The sequence below is a fragment of the Oreochromis aureus genome, linkage group 15, assembly GCF_013358895.1.
Source record: "Oreochromis aureus strain Israel breed Guangdong linkage group 15, ZZ_aureus, whole genome shotgun sequence".
Lineage (NCBI taxonomy): Eukaryota > Metazoa > Chordata > Actinopteri > Cichliformes > Cichlidae > Oreochromis > Oreochromis aureus.
In genome coordinates, this window is record NC_052956.1 from 11,622,389 (window position 1) to 11,639,918 (window position 17,530).

The 17,530-nt window shown below is 39.0% G+C and overlaps 2 protein-coding genes across 3 annotated transcripts; both read left to right on the forward strand.

Annotated features, from left to right (window-relative positions):
- The first annotated feature begins 2,450 nt into the window (after positions 1-2,450).
- LOC116310744 (F-box only protein 30) lies at positions 2,451-7,776 on the forward strand. Of its 2 annotated transcripts, none has more exons than XM_031727644.2 (3): positions 2,451-2,628; positions 4,653-6,782; positions 6,974-7,776. In XM_031727644.2, the coding sequence occupies exons 2-3, from the start codon at positions 4,704-4,706 to the stop codon at positions 7,166-7,168; spliced, it is 2,274 nt and encodes a 757-aa protein (XP_031583504.1). In that variant the 5' UTR covers positions 2,451-2,628; positions 4,653-4,703; the 3' UTR covers positions 7,169-7,776. The 2 variants fall into 2 exon arrangements, with proteins under 2 accessions (XP_031583504.1, XP_031583505.1); XM_031727645.2 differs by lacking the exon at positions 2,451-2,628 and adding an exon at positions 2,691-2,828.
- A 2,534-nt stretch (positions 7,777-10,310) lies between these two features.
- Positions 10,311-17,302, forward strand: si:dkey-17e16.9 (hydroperoxide isomerase ALOXE3). The gene is made up of 15 exons (XM_031727713.2): positions 10,311-10,410; positions 10,621-10,775; positions 11,777-11,981; positions 12,112-12,193; positions 12,307-12,429; positions 12,530-12,633; positions 12,865-13,037; positions 13,114-13,257; positions 13,430-13,633; positions 13,784-13,870; positions 13,976-14,142; positions 14,389-14,510; positions 14,603-14,703; positions 15,403-15,573; positions 15,682-17,302. Exons 2-15 carry the CDS (start codon positions 10,623-10,625, stop codon positions 15,859-15,861), a joined length of 2,016 nt encoding a protein of 671 aa, XP_031583573.2. The 5' UTR covers positions 10,311-10,410; positions 10,621-10,622; the 3' UTR covers positions 15,862-17,302.
- The last annotated feature ends 228 nt before the right edge of the window (positions 17,303-17,530 follow it).

Consider the following 17,530-nt stretch of genomic DNA (forward strand, 5'->3'; position numbering starts at 1 on the left):
TACTGTCATCAATCAACATTTTGAAAAGTCTTGTGTTACCAGTCCTTATTTTGTTCCGCTTGCAGCAATGTCTGCCCTTCTCATCCACAGCAGACGATTGATAGCCTCTCTTAAAAACAGAAAGTAAGAACTGCTTAATAAGCAACAGTGAAAAGAGTCGTACATAAATATCTGTTTTCTTGTTGAAATACTTTACATTAACCCTCTCGCGAATGTGCACAGATAGACGTGGTTTTCAGGTTGGTGAGGGTGGGTGGAGTGATAAAGATGAGAATTAAAAATAATCTACACAGAGCAAGAAAGTTTTCACAGTTCTGTGAAAAACCAAGTAGTATAGACTACAACCCTCTATAAAATTAAAATTAAATGGACTCGATTAATTGATCATCAATAAGTGTGAGCACTTTTATAAACGCCAATGTTTTGGCAGTTTGCTGGTCTAGAGCATTAAGGTGCAAAAACCCATGAGCTACATCTCAGACTCTACAAGCGTCAGTTAGTATGTTAAATGTTAAAGGTCACAATTAGAAAAAGACAGGACAAGTGTCGCTTGTTTGGAGGTGAAAAGAACATCGCAGTACAGCTTAGGTTTGTCAAGTTGCATCTGAACAACCCACAAGACTGGGTGCATATCAGCATAAACACCTCAACTCATCTCTTAAGCACGGTGGTGGACTGGCAATGATTTGGGCTTGTTTTGCAGTCAAAGGGCTTGTGCACCTTGAAGTCATTGAGTCAACCACAAACTCCCCTAGAGTCAGATGCGAGGCCATCTGTCCAACAGCTAGAGCTTGGCCTAAACTGGATTATGCAACAGGACAATGATCCCAAATACAGCAGTAAGTCTGCAACAGAATAGTTAAAAAACAAAAGAAACAAGATGTTGCAATAACCCAGTCAAAGTCCAGACCTCAACCTGAGTGGATTTGAATGCATTTTGTTTGTTTTATTTAGTTCTTTAAATTAAATGACAGTGAGACTTCGGTTGATATGATGTTGATATGATGTAAAACAGCCATATTCCCACTGCATGGGTTTGTTTCAGCACCTCGTGACAGGTGTATTCAGTTCTGCTCAGCTTTGATGTGTCCGTGAGTCAGCTCCCCCGGGTCTTGTGGTGCTGTTATGTAGGTGGCCTCGACCTCTAAACGTGGCATGTCCTTCTGTTAACAGCAATAAAGTGAAGCATAGTCCATCTTTTTCCACCTGGGAGGAGGCTTAACAAAAACAACAGTGCAACAGTGACCTCTCCTGTTTGTTAGCGATTACTGCATGTTATTCAAAAAAATGTTTGTAAAGCTGCATTCTCTTGGACATATCAGACCCAAAAGTTTATATGACTTCTGTTTTTAAAGAGGAGCAATTTTCAGTTTAGCAGGTCATTCATTTTCTCACTTTTTTGAAAAAGTTAGAATCACCAGCACATGGGAAAATCAGTAATCTTCTTTCAAATGATCATTTAAGTCATATTTGTAATGTTTTGTGGACTTAAGGCCAGCAACTTTATTTGTGAGTTATTTTTTTGCACGGAGACATAATAAAACGAACAAATAAAATAAATTTATAGCATACATTAAGGAGCTTCCGTCATCAGTTCATACACGGTATATTGTCAGGTATCCAGAAATTGCTGAATGCAAACAAACAAGGAACACAAGTTATTATTGGAAAAAATCTTTTTCACTAATGGCTTAATCTATATAAAATAATCAGGTTTGTATGATGTAATATGCCAGTTTTGTTAGTTAGACTTGCAGTTTATAATGAATTGAAGTTGAACTTAACTTAATTATTGGACCCTCTTGTCCATCCTTATCCACTGGTGTTGGACGAAAGTCCTGTTAGTGTTACAGAACCCAACACCACCGGATGGGAGCATGTACGGAATCAGCAGTGGGATGTAACTCAGTACATTCCCTCAGGAACTTTACTAAAGTACTGTTTCAGTGTAATGTTGTTACTTTCGCCTTCTTTTTACAATTGTTGTAAATATTGTACTCTCAATTTCTCTCTCTCTCTCTCTCTTTCTCTCTCTCTCCCTAATCACATTATTAAACACATCATTAAAGTGATATACACACATTACTGAAGTAACATTTGTGTCTTCCAATGATATATTTGGAAGCCCAATGATTGGGCTTCCAAATATATTTTTACAGGTTTTACAAATGTTAATGCTACAATGTCAAAACAACACGTGACATAACAGCACAGTTTTATTCTGTCATAGAAATTATAGACGTCATGATGTATAAGTGGAACTAAACACTGACCATATGTGTCCTTTTTTAAAATTTAGATTCATTGTTCAGTTAAAAACACCAGTTTTTCAGTATTGTTTGCTTTTTAAATCGTTGCAAAACTCCTTGTATTCGCCTATGTAGGCAACTCCCGTGATTATTCTCAGCTTTTTTTTCTTTTTTTTCTTTTACCCCGTGGAAAACAGATGTGCGCTTTGGTCAATAAAGTTTTGAACACAAAAAAAGAGAGAGGCTGAGAGGACATGTAGCTAGCTAGTGGCTATCATTAGCACTTTCTCTATAGCTGTAACTGCAGTTAACAGCTGGGTTTGTTGTAATTTTTTTTAATACTTTTGATCGGACTTTTTGCTGCCAACATTACGATCAGGTAAGAAGTGCCCTGCATGCTAACCCGGGTTTATACCGCTGTTGTTTTGAACCGTTCAACTTCCGAGCTAGCTAGCTGTTTTTAGCTAACAGTATGAGCCTGCCTGCCATTGTTACAAAAACAAGTTGATTTGATGGGGAAGGAGCTGATGACAACAAACAAGCTTGCAGCACTGGAAACGTTATATACGACTGTACACGGTAGTAAAAGCTTCTCGTCTTTTTTTGCTCTTGTTTTAAGTAAACTTAGCGGGGAACATTAACTAGCCACGCTGTGTTTTTGTGTTACATTTGTTGTCAGTGAATGCGCTTTATTTGGGTCACACATCTGAAAAGAGATGCTGGTAAAAAAAAAAGTAAGTAGTATTGTTTTGCTAAAATATTGTGGATGTTAGTGGCGTGTTGGGTTATGTATTTATACATGCTGCAAGGTTTAGAAGTGACGGGGTAGCGTTTAACTTTCAGATGGATTTGTTTGTATTCACTCGTTTGCTTGAAGTGGTTACAGAAACGGATGCTCTGAGTAACTTGCCACTGGCATCAGGTTTTTGTTTGTTTTTTTTAATCTTTTTACACGTGAGATTTAAAAATGGCTGCACCGTAAGTGCCTTTTCTACATGTCCAGCTTCGTTGGATACATTTTAGACGTGTTTTCAGCTCTTAAAGATGTCACTAGCTGATCTCCAAGTCCTGGCTACAAAATAACTTTACTTAATGTGTTCTGTTCACAACTTCTGTTAAAGTCTTTAATATAATCTAGGATCATTCATTATGAGCCAACACACTTTTGCATTTTATGCCCGCAGGAAGTTAAACTTTAAGTGCACTATCAAATGCTAGTGCAACACTGGAATTACACTGGCTATGTAAATTCTTAAAGATGAAGATTTATTTTGCTCCTAAATTTGATTTAATACCATTTATTTGTTTTGTAAGATTTTTTGGAGCCTTGCCAGTGAATGACATAATAGATACAGCAGTGTGTTTAATATACTGAAAGCTAGTATGCTGTTTTTCAGTGTAAGTTAATTTGTCACGTTTTTAACAAGAACACACTGCCGACTCAAATCATGCTTAAAATAGGGAGATATGTTATTCTCCTGTCCAAAATGTGAAAAGGAAAAGGTTTCAGCGTCCTGCACTGACCAGGGAATTTTCCTAATAAGGTACTGTATGAGACAGCCTTTTAGGTGTGTCACGTGACTGCAGCTGAGTTTGTTATTCTTTGGGAGAGAGGGCACTGTTTCACAGTTACCATGCAGGCTTCATTCATGGAAAGAAGAAAACTGCAGAATATTTAGGTTTGCTTTGTCACTACTGATTGTTTTCCCCAGTGCTTTCATGAGGCATGTTATGTTGTATGCAGAGGGGGCAAGTATAATGCGCCACTCTTTCATGAAATAATTTGTGACAATAAATTAAAAAGGTTAGCACACTTCTTTTGAACTACAGTAAAAGTCTCTTTTAAATGCAGTTTCTGCTACCTAGAAATATCATTTCTGTTGTATTACCTACTTTTCTTGTTGCATCTTTAAGAAGCTTTGATGCTTTGCTTACACAGTATTTGGTTGAAATAAAGATATTTAGTACTGAGGCATGGCTGAGGCATGGCTCTCATGTGTGACATCTACTGGTTTGTTGTAGTTATAACAGCCTTTCAAGACTTGACCAAAACTCTAATACTGATTTTATAGTTTTCTTTATTTTATGTGTACAAGGAAGGGCTCAGATGGCTACTTCTTTTTTTTTTTTTTTAATTCTTTTATCTTTAATATTTCTCATTTAGAAAGAACAGCTGTAGTAAATGAAGAATGTGCAACATACTTCATGTGGTGCCGAGATGGCCTACATGTCAGTTATTGTTGTTAGCATGAAGAATTACCTTGGGGTATGTTCCCAGTGACCATTACGAGCTGTCTTTTCAAGATGATGCTATTTATTCTAATGTGGAGATTCCAGATGTGGAGCAGACTTTGTTGCCTATATGTCGTCACCCTACACTTACTGCATTTGATCTTTTGGCAGGACTTTGGACTGTCTTCTTCCAGAGTCACTCCCCATCACTCTGGTCTGAAGATGGAAGAGGACCATGTTCACTGTATGTCCTGTTTTAACCAGAGGTGCATGGTCAAAGCTGAAACAGGAGTTTCTTGCGAGCTTATAACGTGTCCTTTGGTTTGTGGGGCTGTTTTTCACTCCTGCAAAGTGGATGAACATCAACTTATGTGCCCACTGATGAGGATTCCTTGCCTAAACAGTGGATATGGTTGCCCCACCACCCTGGTGCGCAACCAGATGTATGCTCACCTGGAAGTGTGTCCAGCTGGACTTGTGTGCTGTACTATGGAGTGGAACAGATGGCCTGTTAGCTGCCTGGACTATACTTCCTATGAAAGTCTGAGCCGTGGTGTGGAAGAGGTGGAGCAGCTGGACATGGCACTTGCCCTTCAGGACCAGCGTACACTGCTGGAGTCCCTCAAGGTGATTGCCATGGCACCTACTGCACAAGGAGAGCCACTTGTCAGTGTTAGTAAAGAGAACAGAGCGACACACTCCACTTTACAAACGTGTGCTCCTAAGGCCTCCTCATTTATTCAGTCATCTTACCCGCTGCCAGCCACTGATCAAGCACAACCACCCCCACCAGGCTCAGCAAAGGAGAAAATTTTCAGTGGAATTAATGGCTTGAATGAGGAGCACTTTGGTAAACTGTATGAGGCCACAGTTGAGACTGCAAGAAGCTTAGCTGCTGCTTTAGACTTTGTTAGCAGTGCCAGCTCTGGTGAAACCAGCGCAGAGCGTGTGAACAAAGAAGCTGCTGTACAGAAAAGTAGATTGAGCAACAATGGAGACTTTCAGAATGGACTGGAAGACGAAACACCTGCAGCTTCAGATAGTTTGCATAAAAGCGGCATTAAGGAGGAAAGTGTTTGTTCAAGCTGTTTGAGTGGAAATGGGTCTCTAAAAGAAACAGACGTAATGATTGTGAATACAGCCAATGGACCATTTTTAGGGGCACCTGAGGCTTGTCTTGAGACGGCCTGTCCCATTGAGGTTCAAGATAACTTGCATGCTGATGACTCTCAAGAATTACTTGCCCGTCAAATGGCACCTCCACTCCATGTCAGAAAGCCTGTGGCACAGAAGGCTGGTCATATCGTTCTAGAAGATAGAGGGTTCTTTCTTTCAGAAAACCATGGGGTCGAGAGGAACTACCAGACCTTTAGGGGCCCAAGCCAATCTTCATTTTCTAATGGTCAGATGGGTATCACTCCAGGCAGGTCATTGCCTAGGTTACAACCCGTAATGGAGGACAAGGCAGTGGATACTTCAGAGCTAGAGCAGGATGACGACCCCATGGGTCTAGGAGAGATCGATCTGATCACAGCAGCCCTGCTCTTCTGTTTAGAGGAGTCTAGAGAGTGCAGAAGGATCTCTGATACAGTCTATATTGATGGTTACCATGTTAACTTTGGCACACAGACTTTCACCTTTCCTGCTGCAATCTTAGTAACTAACACCAGAGTGGGTGACATGGCCTCTGCTTCTGCCTGCGACCATGCTGCCCCACAGATCTCCTACCCCAGCCCTTTCCGTACCCTCCGCTTAGGTCTTGTCCTGGAAGCTCTGGAGGTCGAGGCAGTCCCCCATAACCGTTACCTCCCTCCTAACCCCCGCTACCAGCATATGTTCCCCTTTGTCTGTGGTCAGTCATTCCGCCGGGACCAGTTTTCATCCCATTTCACAAATGTCCACGGTGACATTCACGCTGGTCTCAATGGTTGGATGGAGCAACGCTGCCCCCTGGCGTATTATGGCTGCACGTTTTCCCAAAGAAGATTTTACCCATCTGTCCAGGGGGCAAAGGTGATTCATGACAGGCACCTCAAATCCTTTGGAGTCCAGCCTTGCCCTAAAGCAAAACTTCCAGGTGACTCCCAGTCAGACCAGTTTAGTGGGCTTCCTATTGAGATACTGTGGCACATAGCTGGATTCCTGGACAGTTTCAGCTTGTGCCAGCTGTCATTGGTATCAAGGACTATGAGGGAAGTGTGTGCAAGCCTCCTCCAAACCAGGGGTGTAGTGGACCTGCAGTGGGAGCGAAGACAAAGCCCTGGTCCTCATGGCACTGTGTCATGGCAGACGAAAAATAAAGTAAGCAGAAATCCAGTGTACTGCACTGTATACTGGTGTTTAACTATTTCTCTAAAATAGTTAATAAAATTTCTTGTTAGTAGCAATGTATATAGCTATTGTACTACCTGTATTAAATGCAGAGTAAAATATAAATGGCCAGATTTTAAAGATAATAAATCAAAAACTACTTTTTTTATTTACTACCCCAGGTGTGGCGATTCAGCACTGCCTTCAGCCCGGTGTTATCGTGGGGCTTCACTGATGTCCCCAGCATGTCGAACCACCTTAAGAAGTGCCACTTCAACACTGTGGAGCACAAGACCGAGCCTGTACCCCTTCCCGCCATGTGCACCGCACGGGATGGACACTCACTCCGTCGCGTCCTACGTCATGTTAACATCTGACCAAACATGACCGACCAGTCAAAGCTGCATGAGATTCACTGTCATAATGTGTGAATGCTGCAACTAAAAAAAGAAAATCTCTTCCTGCATCACACTAGATTATGAAGAAGCCTTAATGAAAACACACTTCACTTGCCAGGTTTGTTGTGTGTGTGTGTGTGTGAGGTCCCTGTGGAGAGAGAAATAAAACAAGCATTTCACTTCGCATGGATATGATCTGAAAATGCGCACTTATTCTGATAAGATGAACTATATTTACAGATATGCACAGTGGATTTATATTATTCTATGTGATATGATATCTATATTAACAGGAATTTAAATGTTTTCACACTCTTGCCTTTCAGTAGTAGCCATGGGGAAAAGCAGATTGTTGTTTTTGGTTTTTTGCATAATTTCTGTCTGTCAGAAGGTATGCCAGCACTTTATATAATATTTGCTATTCCCTTCTCAGTGACCCTGAATGCTATAGCTCTGATCTCTTCAAGTGTCAGCCAAGTGCAAACTTGTTGTCTGGGTGTGTAGGATGTCCGGATGTGAGTGTAAACAGATGGATAACACAGTAATGCATGTGCTTTAATACAGTTTAATAAAGTCTTTACAATTTTTGTACAGTTCTTTCTTATTTTGGAGGGTTTGTTTCATTTATTTATTTATTTCTATTACTGTAACTAGGCTAGTATAGTTAAATCACAGTTAAATTATTAATTAAAATTGCATAGCTGTGTTTCTAAAACTAGTATTTCAGAAACTGTTGATCTACTGGTATTTCCTGCAGAACCATCTCCAGAGTTTAAAGAGAATGGTCTTCAAAAATCAAGTGAGCATCAGTTCCCTGGACATGTGTTTGCCATGTGTTCCCTAAACACAAACCGATGAACTATAGTATCAGGAGACAACACCGGCTGTTACTCCAGTCAGGTACAAACTGAAAACTGAGGCTACAATTTGCAGAGGCTCACCAAAATTGGACATTATAATATTGGAAAAACGTCTCACGAGTCTCCATTTCTGCTGCAATACATGTCTGTAAACATGAAAGCATGATCCATCCTGCCTTGTATCAACAACTCAGACCACTGCTAGTGGTGTGATGGTGTGTGGGACAGTTTCTTGGGACACTTTGGGCCTCTTGGTACTGATTGAGCATCATTTAAATAGTGTACCCATCTTCCGATGGCTGCTTCCAGCAGGATAACGCCAATGTCGCAAAGCCGATTTCATCCCAAACTGGTGAAAATGAGGTCGTCGTACTCAAATGTCCTTCACAGTCACCAGACCTCAACCCAGTAGAGCACCTTTGGCATGTGGTGGAACAGGAGGTTTCATCCTGGCTGTGCTGCCGATAAATCTGCAGCAGTTTGCAGATTTTTTTGGCCATTATTGCAGTCTATGGAAAAACAGTGCGTTTAAAAACTACAGCTACATCTATTATTGTCATCAACTCTAGGCTGACATTTACGCTACAATTTAGATTAACCTCAGCTAAATTAATTCTAAAACATTTTCACCACTTCTTTTTCCAGTCAAATATCAGCATTAAAATATTCATAAACAAATACAACAGTATTTATATTCTCTTGGTGAAAATACAGGAAAACTGTGGTATTTACTCAGTGATAAAAAAAATCATCTACATTTTTTAATTGTGTAAAAATATTTCTGTTGCATCTAGTAGTAGATCTAGCATCGGCGTATTTATATTTTACATTTGCATTTAGATTATCCTTAATTCAAAAAGCACATCTACCACTAATGTGTTTGATTATTAATTATATTTAACTAATAATAATTATTGTCTTTTGGATCTGACAGGATCAAACGGTTCATGAAAAACATGTGTCTTCAGTGTCTGTACAGCTGCTCATCCTACCTAGTTGCAGGTATGGGAAAAAAGTCTGACTAAAGTGAGCTACAGCTCCCTCTGTTGGCCAGTTTGGACTCAATCCCCAACTTCTGCTACAGAGATGTAATATGCTACTTGCTGCTTCCATATTCACAAGGGGTTGTCACAGTGGGTAGCTTTACATGTTTAATTTAGCAGGGGTTTTTTGAACTTCCTAATGCCAACCCCAAAAGGGATTTGTTTCTCCTCCCGGGATCATATAGTGAAACATCATTAGCAAGTGAAGATTAAATTAACAGAATAAGCATATTGCCACAGTCCAAACTGATCTTTTCCAGAGGGAGAAAGAGTTGAATGCAAGGCCAAGATTAGTAGCATGTTGTTGCACAAATGTCTTTAAACTGATTATTGAGTGATTATTACTGAGTATTGCAATGTCTCCACAAAAAGACAGTGGCTCCCAGGAATGGATCAGTGTGGTATTATCTCACACAGCTTCTTTGTAAGTGTTATGTCATCACTGCTCCGTTGTAATTGGTTTGCACAACCCACATTGCAGTAAGTGCCAGAGATTCGCTGATAGTAGGGGCAAAGACAGCAGCAAGGTAAATCAGACCTGAGCTCAGAAGGCCAAAATTCTGAGAGGGAACTAAGCATCCATAAAGTGAGATTTGAAATTAATTGTGGACATTTTTTATTATTACAGGTGCTGGTGTTGAGCCATTCTTAACTGTGAGGAAGTAATCTTTAGAGTCACAATGGGACAGACACAAAGCAAGTATTCAGACCGCAAACAAGAAAGACTTAATGCAGCTCCTCACTGTAAATCTGCATCATGCAAACTTGAGGTTTGAGGTTGAGTTGAGTGAGCTGAGCATGCAGGTTGCAATAGGTAAGGGTAAACGACCACATATACATGACTTTATTTTGACAGACATATACAAGGGGATAAGTCAGTGTAGCTCTAAGAGGGTTACAGCACATACCAACACTTTCTAACTATGACTGAAAAATCACTTTAAAAATCAAAATTGTCTCATAAACCTAAATTTCCATTTCTTATCCAATTCGGGGTTGCACATTGGCTGGAACCTATCTCAACTGACACTAGACAGTTTATATTTATATTGATGCTGTTTATTTGATATTAAATGGATCTGCTAACCAATGAGAAAATAATAATTATCTGGAAAAATGTCTGTGGGGTTTTTTCCAAGTACAGAGTATACATTCATCTAAGGAGCTGCCCTCAGGCAAACCTGATTAACCAGGTGTACCTGTTAAGTTTTTTTTTTAAAAAGGGAGAAATGTAACTCCCACTTGAATTGAAACCACAGATAAAGCCGACGACTAACGCAGCTTCTAAGAGGAGAGTAAGAACGGCTCCAAAGCAAAGGTTTGTGTACTCACTGTGCTTGTGCTTGCTATGATAGCTGATTATCATTGCATTTTAGGTTTAATAATGCACCCGGGACAACATTCAGTGAAGCTGGGCTTAAACAAGAATTTCGTTCGATGAATATTTTTAAGTTTACAAAAGTTAACGTCTTTCTGTTTTGCTATCATATTTTTGAGATTTATTTTCTTCTCCTACACTTTTTCAAAGACATGACCATGGCGGAGTACAAGCTAGAGGTGACAACGGGTGACATGAAATATGCAGGGACAATGGACAACATATACATCACCCTGTTTGGAACAGAAGGGAAGAGTGACCGAACTAAGTTGGACAACTTGGGCATCGACTTTATATCCGGCAAGGTAAGTAAGTAACAATGTTATAAAATAGGGGGCCCTTGTTCCTTCTTCCAGGGGCAAAGTGCAGCCATGTTTTGAGTCACTCTTAGGGACTAGGGAGAGAACCTACCAGCACCTGATGCCATTGACAACACAGGTCCCACAAACACAAAAATGATGCAAAAAATATTATTTATAATAAATATGATAAAAACTACTGGATTGAATTGTTTATGGACTATAACAGTGACAAATACTCCCCAGCCAATGGTTTGGTACACCTTGCTAGTACTGGGGAGGGAACACTATTTTCCTCCAGAACTGCCTTAATGGTTCATTATGGAGAAAAATTCCTCCGAGAATTTGAGCCATCTTGCAGTTGCACCAGATTTTCCAGCTGTACATCCATGATGTGCATCTTCTGTTCCAAAACATACCAAAGGAGCTCTGTTACACTGATGTCTGGTAACGGTGGAGGCCATTTGAGTAAAGTGAGCTCATTGTAATGTTCAAGAAGCATGTTTTAGATCATTTGAATGATGCTCAAGTGTTACTAAGAGGCCCAGAATGTGCCAAGAAAATTATTCCCGCACCGTTACACCAGCAGCAGCCTGGCCCATTGGTATAACGCAAGACGAATCTATGCTTTTATGTTGTATTATGCTTTCATTATGCCAAATTGTGACCCTTGCAGCAGAAATTGAGACAACTCCAATATTCACCCAGGCTTTTGATGCTCAGTTTGAATTTCAGCAGGGTTTACCATGTCTATATCCCAAAATGAATCTAGTTGTTGCCATGTGATTGATCATATTTGTGCGTTAATGAGCAGCAGAAAAGGTGTACCTAATATAGTGGCCTGTGAATGTCCACTAAATTCTGTTTTTTCCTAGCACTTGAAAGCTTTAACTTGAGTGACTGCACTATTGCACGAGTCTCTAGCTTGCTTTCAACATGCATGTATGATAAGTTGCATAATGCAATGAGTTTGTTTTTTAACGTTTGTTTTATATTCTGACTTCCAGACAGGAGCATACACCATAAAAACCAGTATGTCACTGGGAAAGCTTCTTCTTGTCAAGGCTGAGAAAGATCCATTTTTTCTAATCTCAGAAGATGAGTGGTACTGCTCCAGAATAGTGGTGACCACTCCAGAGGGAGATGTCGTTCTCTTCCCCTGTTACAGATGGATCTCCAGGGGACAGCTGGTGGAGCTCAGAGGAGGGCGAGGTCTGCTAAAAACTTAAATGGCAATTCTTCATAAGTTAATGATGCTGATATTATTGAATGTTTTTCAAACATTGTTGTATTTTGCTTTTGACTATTTTTTTTTATTTGAAACCGTTTTTATACCTCACAGCTATGAAGGTTTTTGATGATGATCATCCTCTGCTGATTGACCACAGAAGAAATGAGCTACTAGATAAAAAGAAATTGTACCAGTAAGTTTACATGCATATTTATGCTGCTAATACTCTTACTTTTGTGTCTTTTAACATTAAACATTGAGCTACACACTTGACTTCACACTTTCTTTTGTTGTTGTTGTTTTTAGATGGGAGATCACTGATGAAAAGCTACCGCACCACAGCCATTTTAAAAATGTGTCTGAGTTTCCAGCTGAACTACGTTTCTCTGCAGCCAAATCAGATGAGATGCTTCATACCAAAAGGATGGTGTAAGTTAGGAATTCAATCTGTATCTTAATAGATTTTTTTGAATTGTGAATTACTGGTCATGTATCTTGTTTAAAATTTTTCTTACTCCTCCTCACTTAGTGGTGTTGAACTGATGTTCAAGGGGCTCGCTGGATCTACTAAACAATGGACAAACACAGATGATATAAAGAAGATCTTTTGGTTCAAAAAGACTACAATATCAGGTAGAAAACACCATCTTGGTGAAATACATCTACATCAACGGCTGACGCGTCAATAACTGTCAGCAACTAAACCTGAAGAAATTGGACTGTTTTATAGGGCCGTATTATAAAGGACAGTCTGAATCTTGTTTTTCTTTGTTGTTAGCAGTGATTATGAGAAGGTACTCATTTGCAAAAGCTCAATAATTACTGATAAGATAGGAAACCTTATTTTTTGCCAATGTGTTTCAGAGTATGTCATACAACACTGGAAGGATGATGACTTTTTTGGATTCCAGTTTCTGAATGCTATAAACCCGAATGTGATCAAGAGGTGCTCAGAACTTCCCCCAAACTTTCCCGTCACAGAGGAGATGGTGAAGCCATTCCTGAGAGATGGAAGCTCCTTGAAGCAGGAAATGGGGGTATGAATGAAATGTAGTTTTAAAATTTGCTGTCTCCAGTTAACTTCTGAGCTTCTGTTCTCTGTTGTTTGATCAGAAAGGAAATATCTTCATCTGTGACCAGAAGATCATGGATGGAATACCCACCAGGACGTATGATGGTCACCCTCTGCATGTGACTGCTGGCTTGTGTTTGTTCTACATGAACCCAGAGAACAAACTGATGCCAATTGCAATACAGGTATTTTACTGAGAGAACAGATGGCATTCATATTATGAGCTCTTTTGTGTTGCACAGTGATGACGTGCGTGTGGAGCCACTGGTATCATTATGCATTTAAGTTGTAGTTTTTCTCTCTTTTTGTTTGTATTTTTTCAATATATTTATTATCTTTATTTTCTTATAAATCCAGCTGCATCAACAGCCTTCTGAGCAGAACCCCATCTTCCTGCCCAGTGACTCTGAGACAGACTGGCTGCTAGCCAAGCTGTTTATTAAAAGTTCAGATCTACTGGAACATCAAGCAGTCTATCACCTCATGAGCACTCACTTTCTGGCAGAGGTCTTTGCTATTGCTACTTTCCGCTGCTTCCCTGAGATTCATCCTCTCTACAAGGTAAAATGACACCACAAATTAACAGATGTGGTAATATATACTATAGAAAAACCTATTTCAACATTAAAAATAATTTCTTTTCTGTTAACAGAGCTTCACTTTGATTTGTTTTCTAACTTATATTTGGTATTTTACCCTCTGTCTGCACAGCTACTGATCCCACACTTCCGTTACACTCTGAACATAAACAACGGGGCTCGCAACAATCTGTTGGGACCTGATGGGCCTTTAACCATTGTATGCATATGTACATCCCAACACTCTCATAGTTCTTGTATTTTATATTTCAATAACTATAAATTCCAGAAACCTACCAAACTACAACTACTTAATTACCAATAGAGTTCACTTGGATATGAGGGGATAAAAGAGCTCATGAGACGGGGTCTCTCCAGAATGACCTACAGCTCCCTCTGCCTGCCAGAGAACATCGCTGCACGAGGACTGCAGTCGATCCCCAATTTCTACTACAGAGATGACGGCCTCAAGCTGTGGAACATCATCAACAGGTCAGGATTAAATTAACTGTATGGAAATAATACAGTTTTTAAGCAACAGCATTGCAATACAGCTGCAAGATGTTCATTACTAGATAATATTAATCTGATTTTGTTAGTTTGGTACACTACACATTGCATTTATATTTTTGCAACTACAACAATGATTCATTGATGGAACTTGGTGTTAATATGGTTTTACAATGCAAATTTAATATAAAATTGTATTTACATGCATATATTATATATTTTTACCAGCTTTGTTAAGTATATAGTGGAGTACTATTATCCATCAGACAGTGATGTGTGCAAGGACGGCGAGCTGCAGGAATGGATCAATGAGATATTTACACACGGCTTCTTAGGAAACAAACTCTCTGGTAAATAATAAATACCCTTAATTATATTTGTCACATAAAGCCTAGGTTATAATGAAAAAAATAGTGACTGACAGCCAGCGTTCTGTTAACAGGGTTTCCGGCATCCTTTAATACTGTTGAGGAGGTGATCAAGTTTATCACCATGGTGATCTTCACAGTGTCAGTTCAACATGCTGCAATCAATAATGGACAGGTATGACAGCAGGCTATGTAATTATGTTTGATCAAGTACAGTGAGTCTTTGCATCTCCAATAAGGAATTGATTCAGCTCCCTTTTGGCCACAGAGAAGTGTCTCTATTCACTTCCATGTTTCCCAGGTTTGCACTTTTGTAAAGGATACATGCTGCAGCAGATCCAGAGACACACCTCATAATTTTACAAGAAATTTAGGAGCATTTGGCTGAGTAAGTCAAGTCATTGCAAGTTACTGCACCCAGTTCTTTGGATCATTGTCCCATCATGCTGGGATAAGCTGAGTTATCAGATTTTATGCAAACATGTGAATGTTGTCAAATGCTGACATTCTGAAACCAACTACATTTTCCAGATATTCAATTTTCACCTAATGCTATCATAAGGTGAAGCAAAAATCAAAAAACACACATTATGGCACGCAAAATCTTGGACCACATTTATCATTTATATAACTATATAAAACATTTAGTAAAATCTGCTTTGTCAGTTATTCTCTCCGACTATAATTCCCTTTGCTTTATGTATCAGAAAAACATAATAGAAGAATAATAGAATTTGCTGTAGCTCTGAAGCTATTGGTGGATAATGTTTAACATGAGAACAGATATCTACCCTTATTTACATAGATACAATAGCTATGTCCTTTGTTTGAAAAATAAAGCAAGTCATTTATAAAAACTTCTGTTTCATTCTAGTTTGACTACAGTTCCTGGGCGCCCTGTGGCTCAGGCTTGCTTCACAAACCTGCTCCAACCACAAAGGGGCAGTCAAGCATGACGACATTATTGGAGACTCTTCCAAATATTGGGGAGACCGTAAAGTTTGCAGGAATGCTTTGGGTACTTTCCCACAAGTATACAGATGTGGTATGTATCGTTTTTTCTTTTCATGCTTTATTTATATTCCTTTTAAAAAAAAAAAGAGTATCACAAATAAAATATTGTTAGTCTGACTAACTAATTTTGCCTCTGCAGGTTCTGTTGGGTCAGTACCCTGAAGAACGATTCGATGAACCTACCCCGAAACAAATGATTAAAGAGTTTCAAGCAGAGCTGTCCTACCTCAGTGAAGAAATTACAGCAAGAAATTCTCGGCTTGAAGTACCCTACACATATCTGAACCCGACTGAAATAGAGAACAGTGTAACCATTTAGTCAACAATACATTGTATCCTGCTTTCTTTGTCTATAATTCTGGTACATATAGTACCAAGTGAGGTGACGCTGGCAGCTTCTCAGGTTTTATATGTTAGTTGTATCATGATAAATACGCATGTTCATGTTTTGTATCTACTATGTATTACATAGATTACAAGATTAGTTTGGGGACATTGGGGGACAATTTTTTTACAACAAAATGAGAAAATGGTTTTTAACTTGTCATAATTTCATGCTTTTTAAAGAATAGTTAAAATAGTTTGTTCCTATACGCCTGAAAGTAGCATGCACATCTGAGTATCTAACTCCAGTGAGTTCAGACTGTCACTCCTTTTTTTGGTTGTAGGAGGCACATGATAGACACATAGTGTGTGCATAGCTAATGTTACCAAGGATAATGCCTATTACCCTAACACACAGTTGTTAACTACTTATAGATATGTAAAGGTTAGTCCTTCTTTTATAATGCTGAAGATTTAGACCAGGGGTCTCCAACTCCAGGCCTCAAGGGTCCTTGATGTTGAGGGTCCTTGATCCAACACAGCTGATTCAAATGGCTAAATTACCTCGTCAACATGTCTCGAAGTGCTCCAGAGGTCTGGTAATGAACTAATCATTTGATTCAGGTGTGTAGAGCTAGGGTGAGATCTAAAACCTGCAGGACACCAGCCCTCGAGGCCTGGAGTTGGAGACCCCTGATTTAGACTGTGAGCCAATGTAAAGTTTATAGCACAGTTGTATAAAATAAAAAGCACCAGTAATTACCAAAATCATTTTTTATGTTTTTGTAATGGTTAGTGCACCAGTATGCACGAGCTGATTCGTAAGTATTGTTATCCATTAATTTTCAAATATACTGTTTTATAAAAAAGAAGAAGAAATAGTAAAGCTCATTATTTTTTAATTAAGATACCAAATTTTATTATTTACTCGTATTCCTGAACAGAAAAAAAATATGCTTGGTTCAAGTCCAATGTGTTGGCTAACATTTGGGTATAAAAATGTGAACTCACTTTATTTCCCTAATAACAATATAATTCTTAATTTTAAACAACTTTTTGAGAAATTTCTAAAATATTTATTTTGTGTTTTCATGACAGATGGCTTAACAATCATGTTAAGCACTGTACAATATACATTTTTTCACTTTCTTTTTTTATGTGGTTCAGAATTGATTTAAAGGGATCAGCCAAACAGTGTAAAAACGCTGGGAAACAGAAAAATTATCAAAAAAAACAACCCAGTATGCAGGTACAGACCTGCAGGCAAACCTGACACACTACACAAACTGGCTTTAAAAATAACAACCACAAAGAAGGAAATTTATTCACGACAGAACGGTGGGAACAATCACGCTTTGTGTAAAGCTGTATGTTTTAATTTTCCTTTTGCTGTGACATTAAATACCAATAAAGAAATACTAATGAGGCTCAGCAAATTCAAGCATTAAAAATCTTTTTGCATCTTTGATTTCTTTTTCTGTAGTTTCCACAATGCAATCATGGGTAAATAAAAGCTAAAGGTGAGAACAGCTTGCACGCATTACGCATGTGAGCTGCTGTCACTAGACCACATATACATCACTTTATGTGGAACAGAAAGGGGAGTGGACAATTTCAGCTGAACATTAAGACTGATTCTCAAAATAAATCTTGGAATTCTGTAA

Bases quoted from the DNA above. Each gene is read 5' to 3' on its own strand.
- LOC116310744 (XM_031727644.2), top strand. From the start codon at position 4,704: ATGGAAGAGGACCATGTTCACTGTATGTCCTGTTTTAACCAGAGGTGC. The intron at 6,783-6,973 runs GTAAGCAGAAAT...TTACTACCCCAG, and splicing joins CATGGCAGACGAAAAATAAA to GTGTGGCGATTCAGCACTGC.
- si:dkey-17e16.9 (XM_031727713.2), top strand. From the start codon at position 10,623: ATGACCATGGCGGAGTACAAGCTAGAGGTGACAACGGGTGACATGAAA. The intron at 12,634-12,864 runs GTAGAAAACACC...AATGTGTTTCAG, and splicing joins CAAAAAGACTACAATATCAG to AGTATGTCATACAACACTGG. The intron at 13,634-13,783 runs GTAAAATGACAC...CTGTCTGCACAG, and splicing joins AGATTCATCCTCTCTACAAG to CTACTGATCCCACACTTCCG.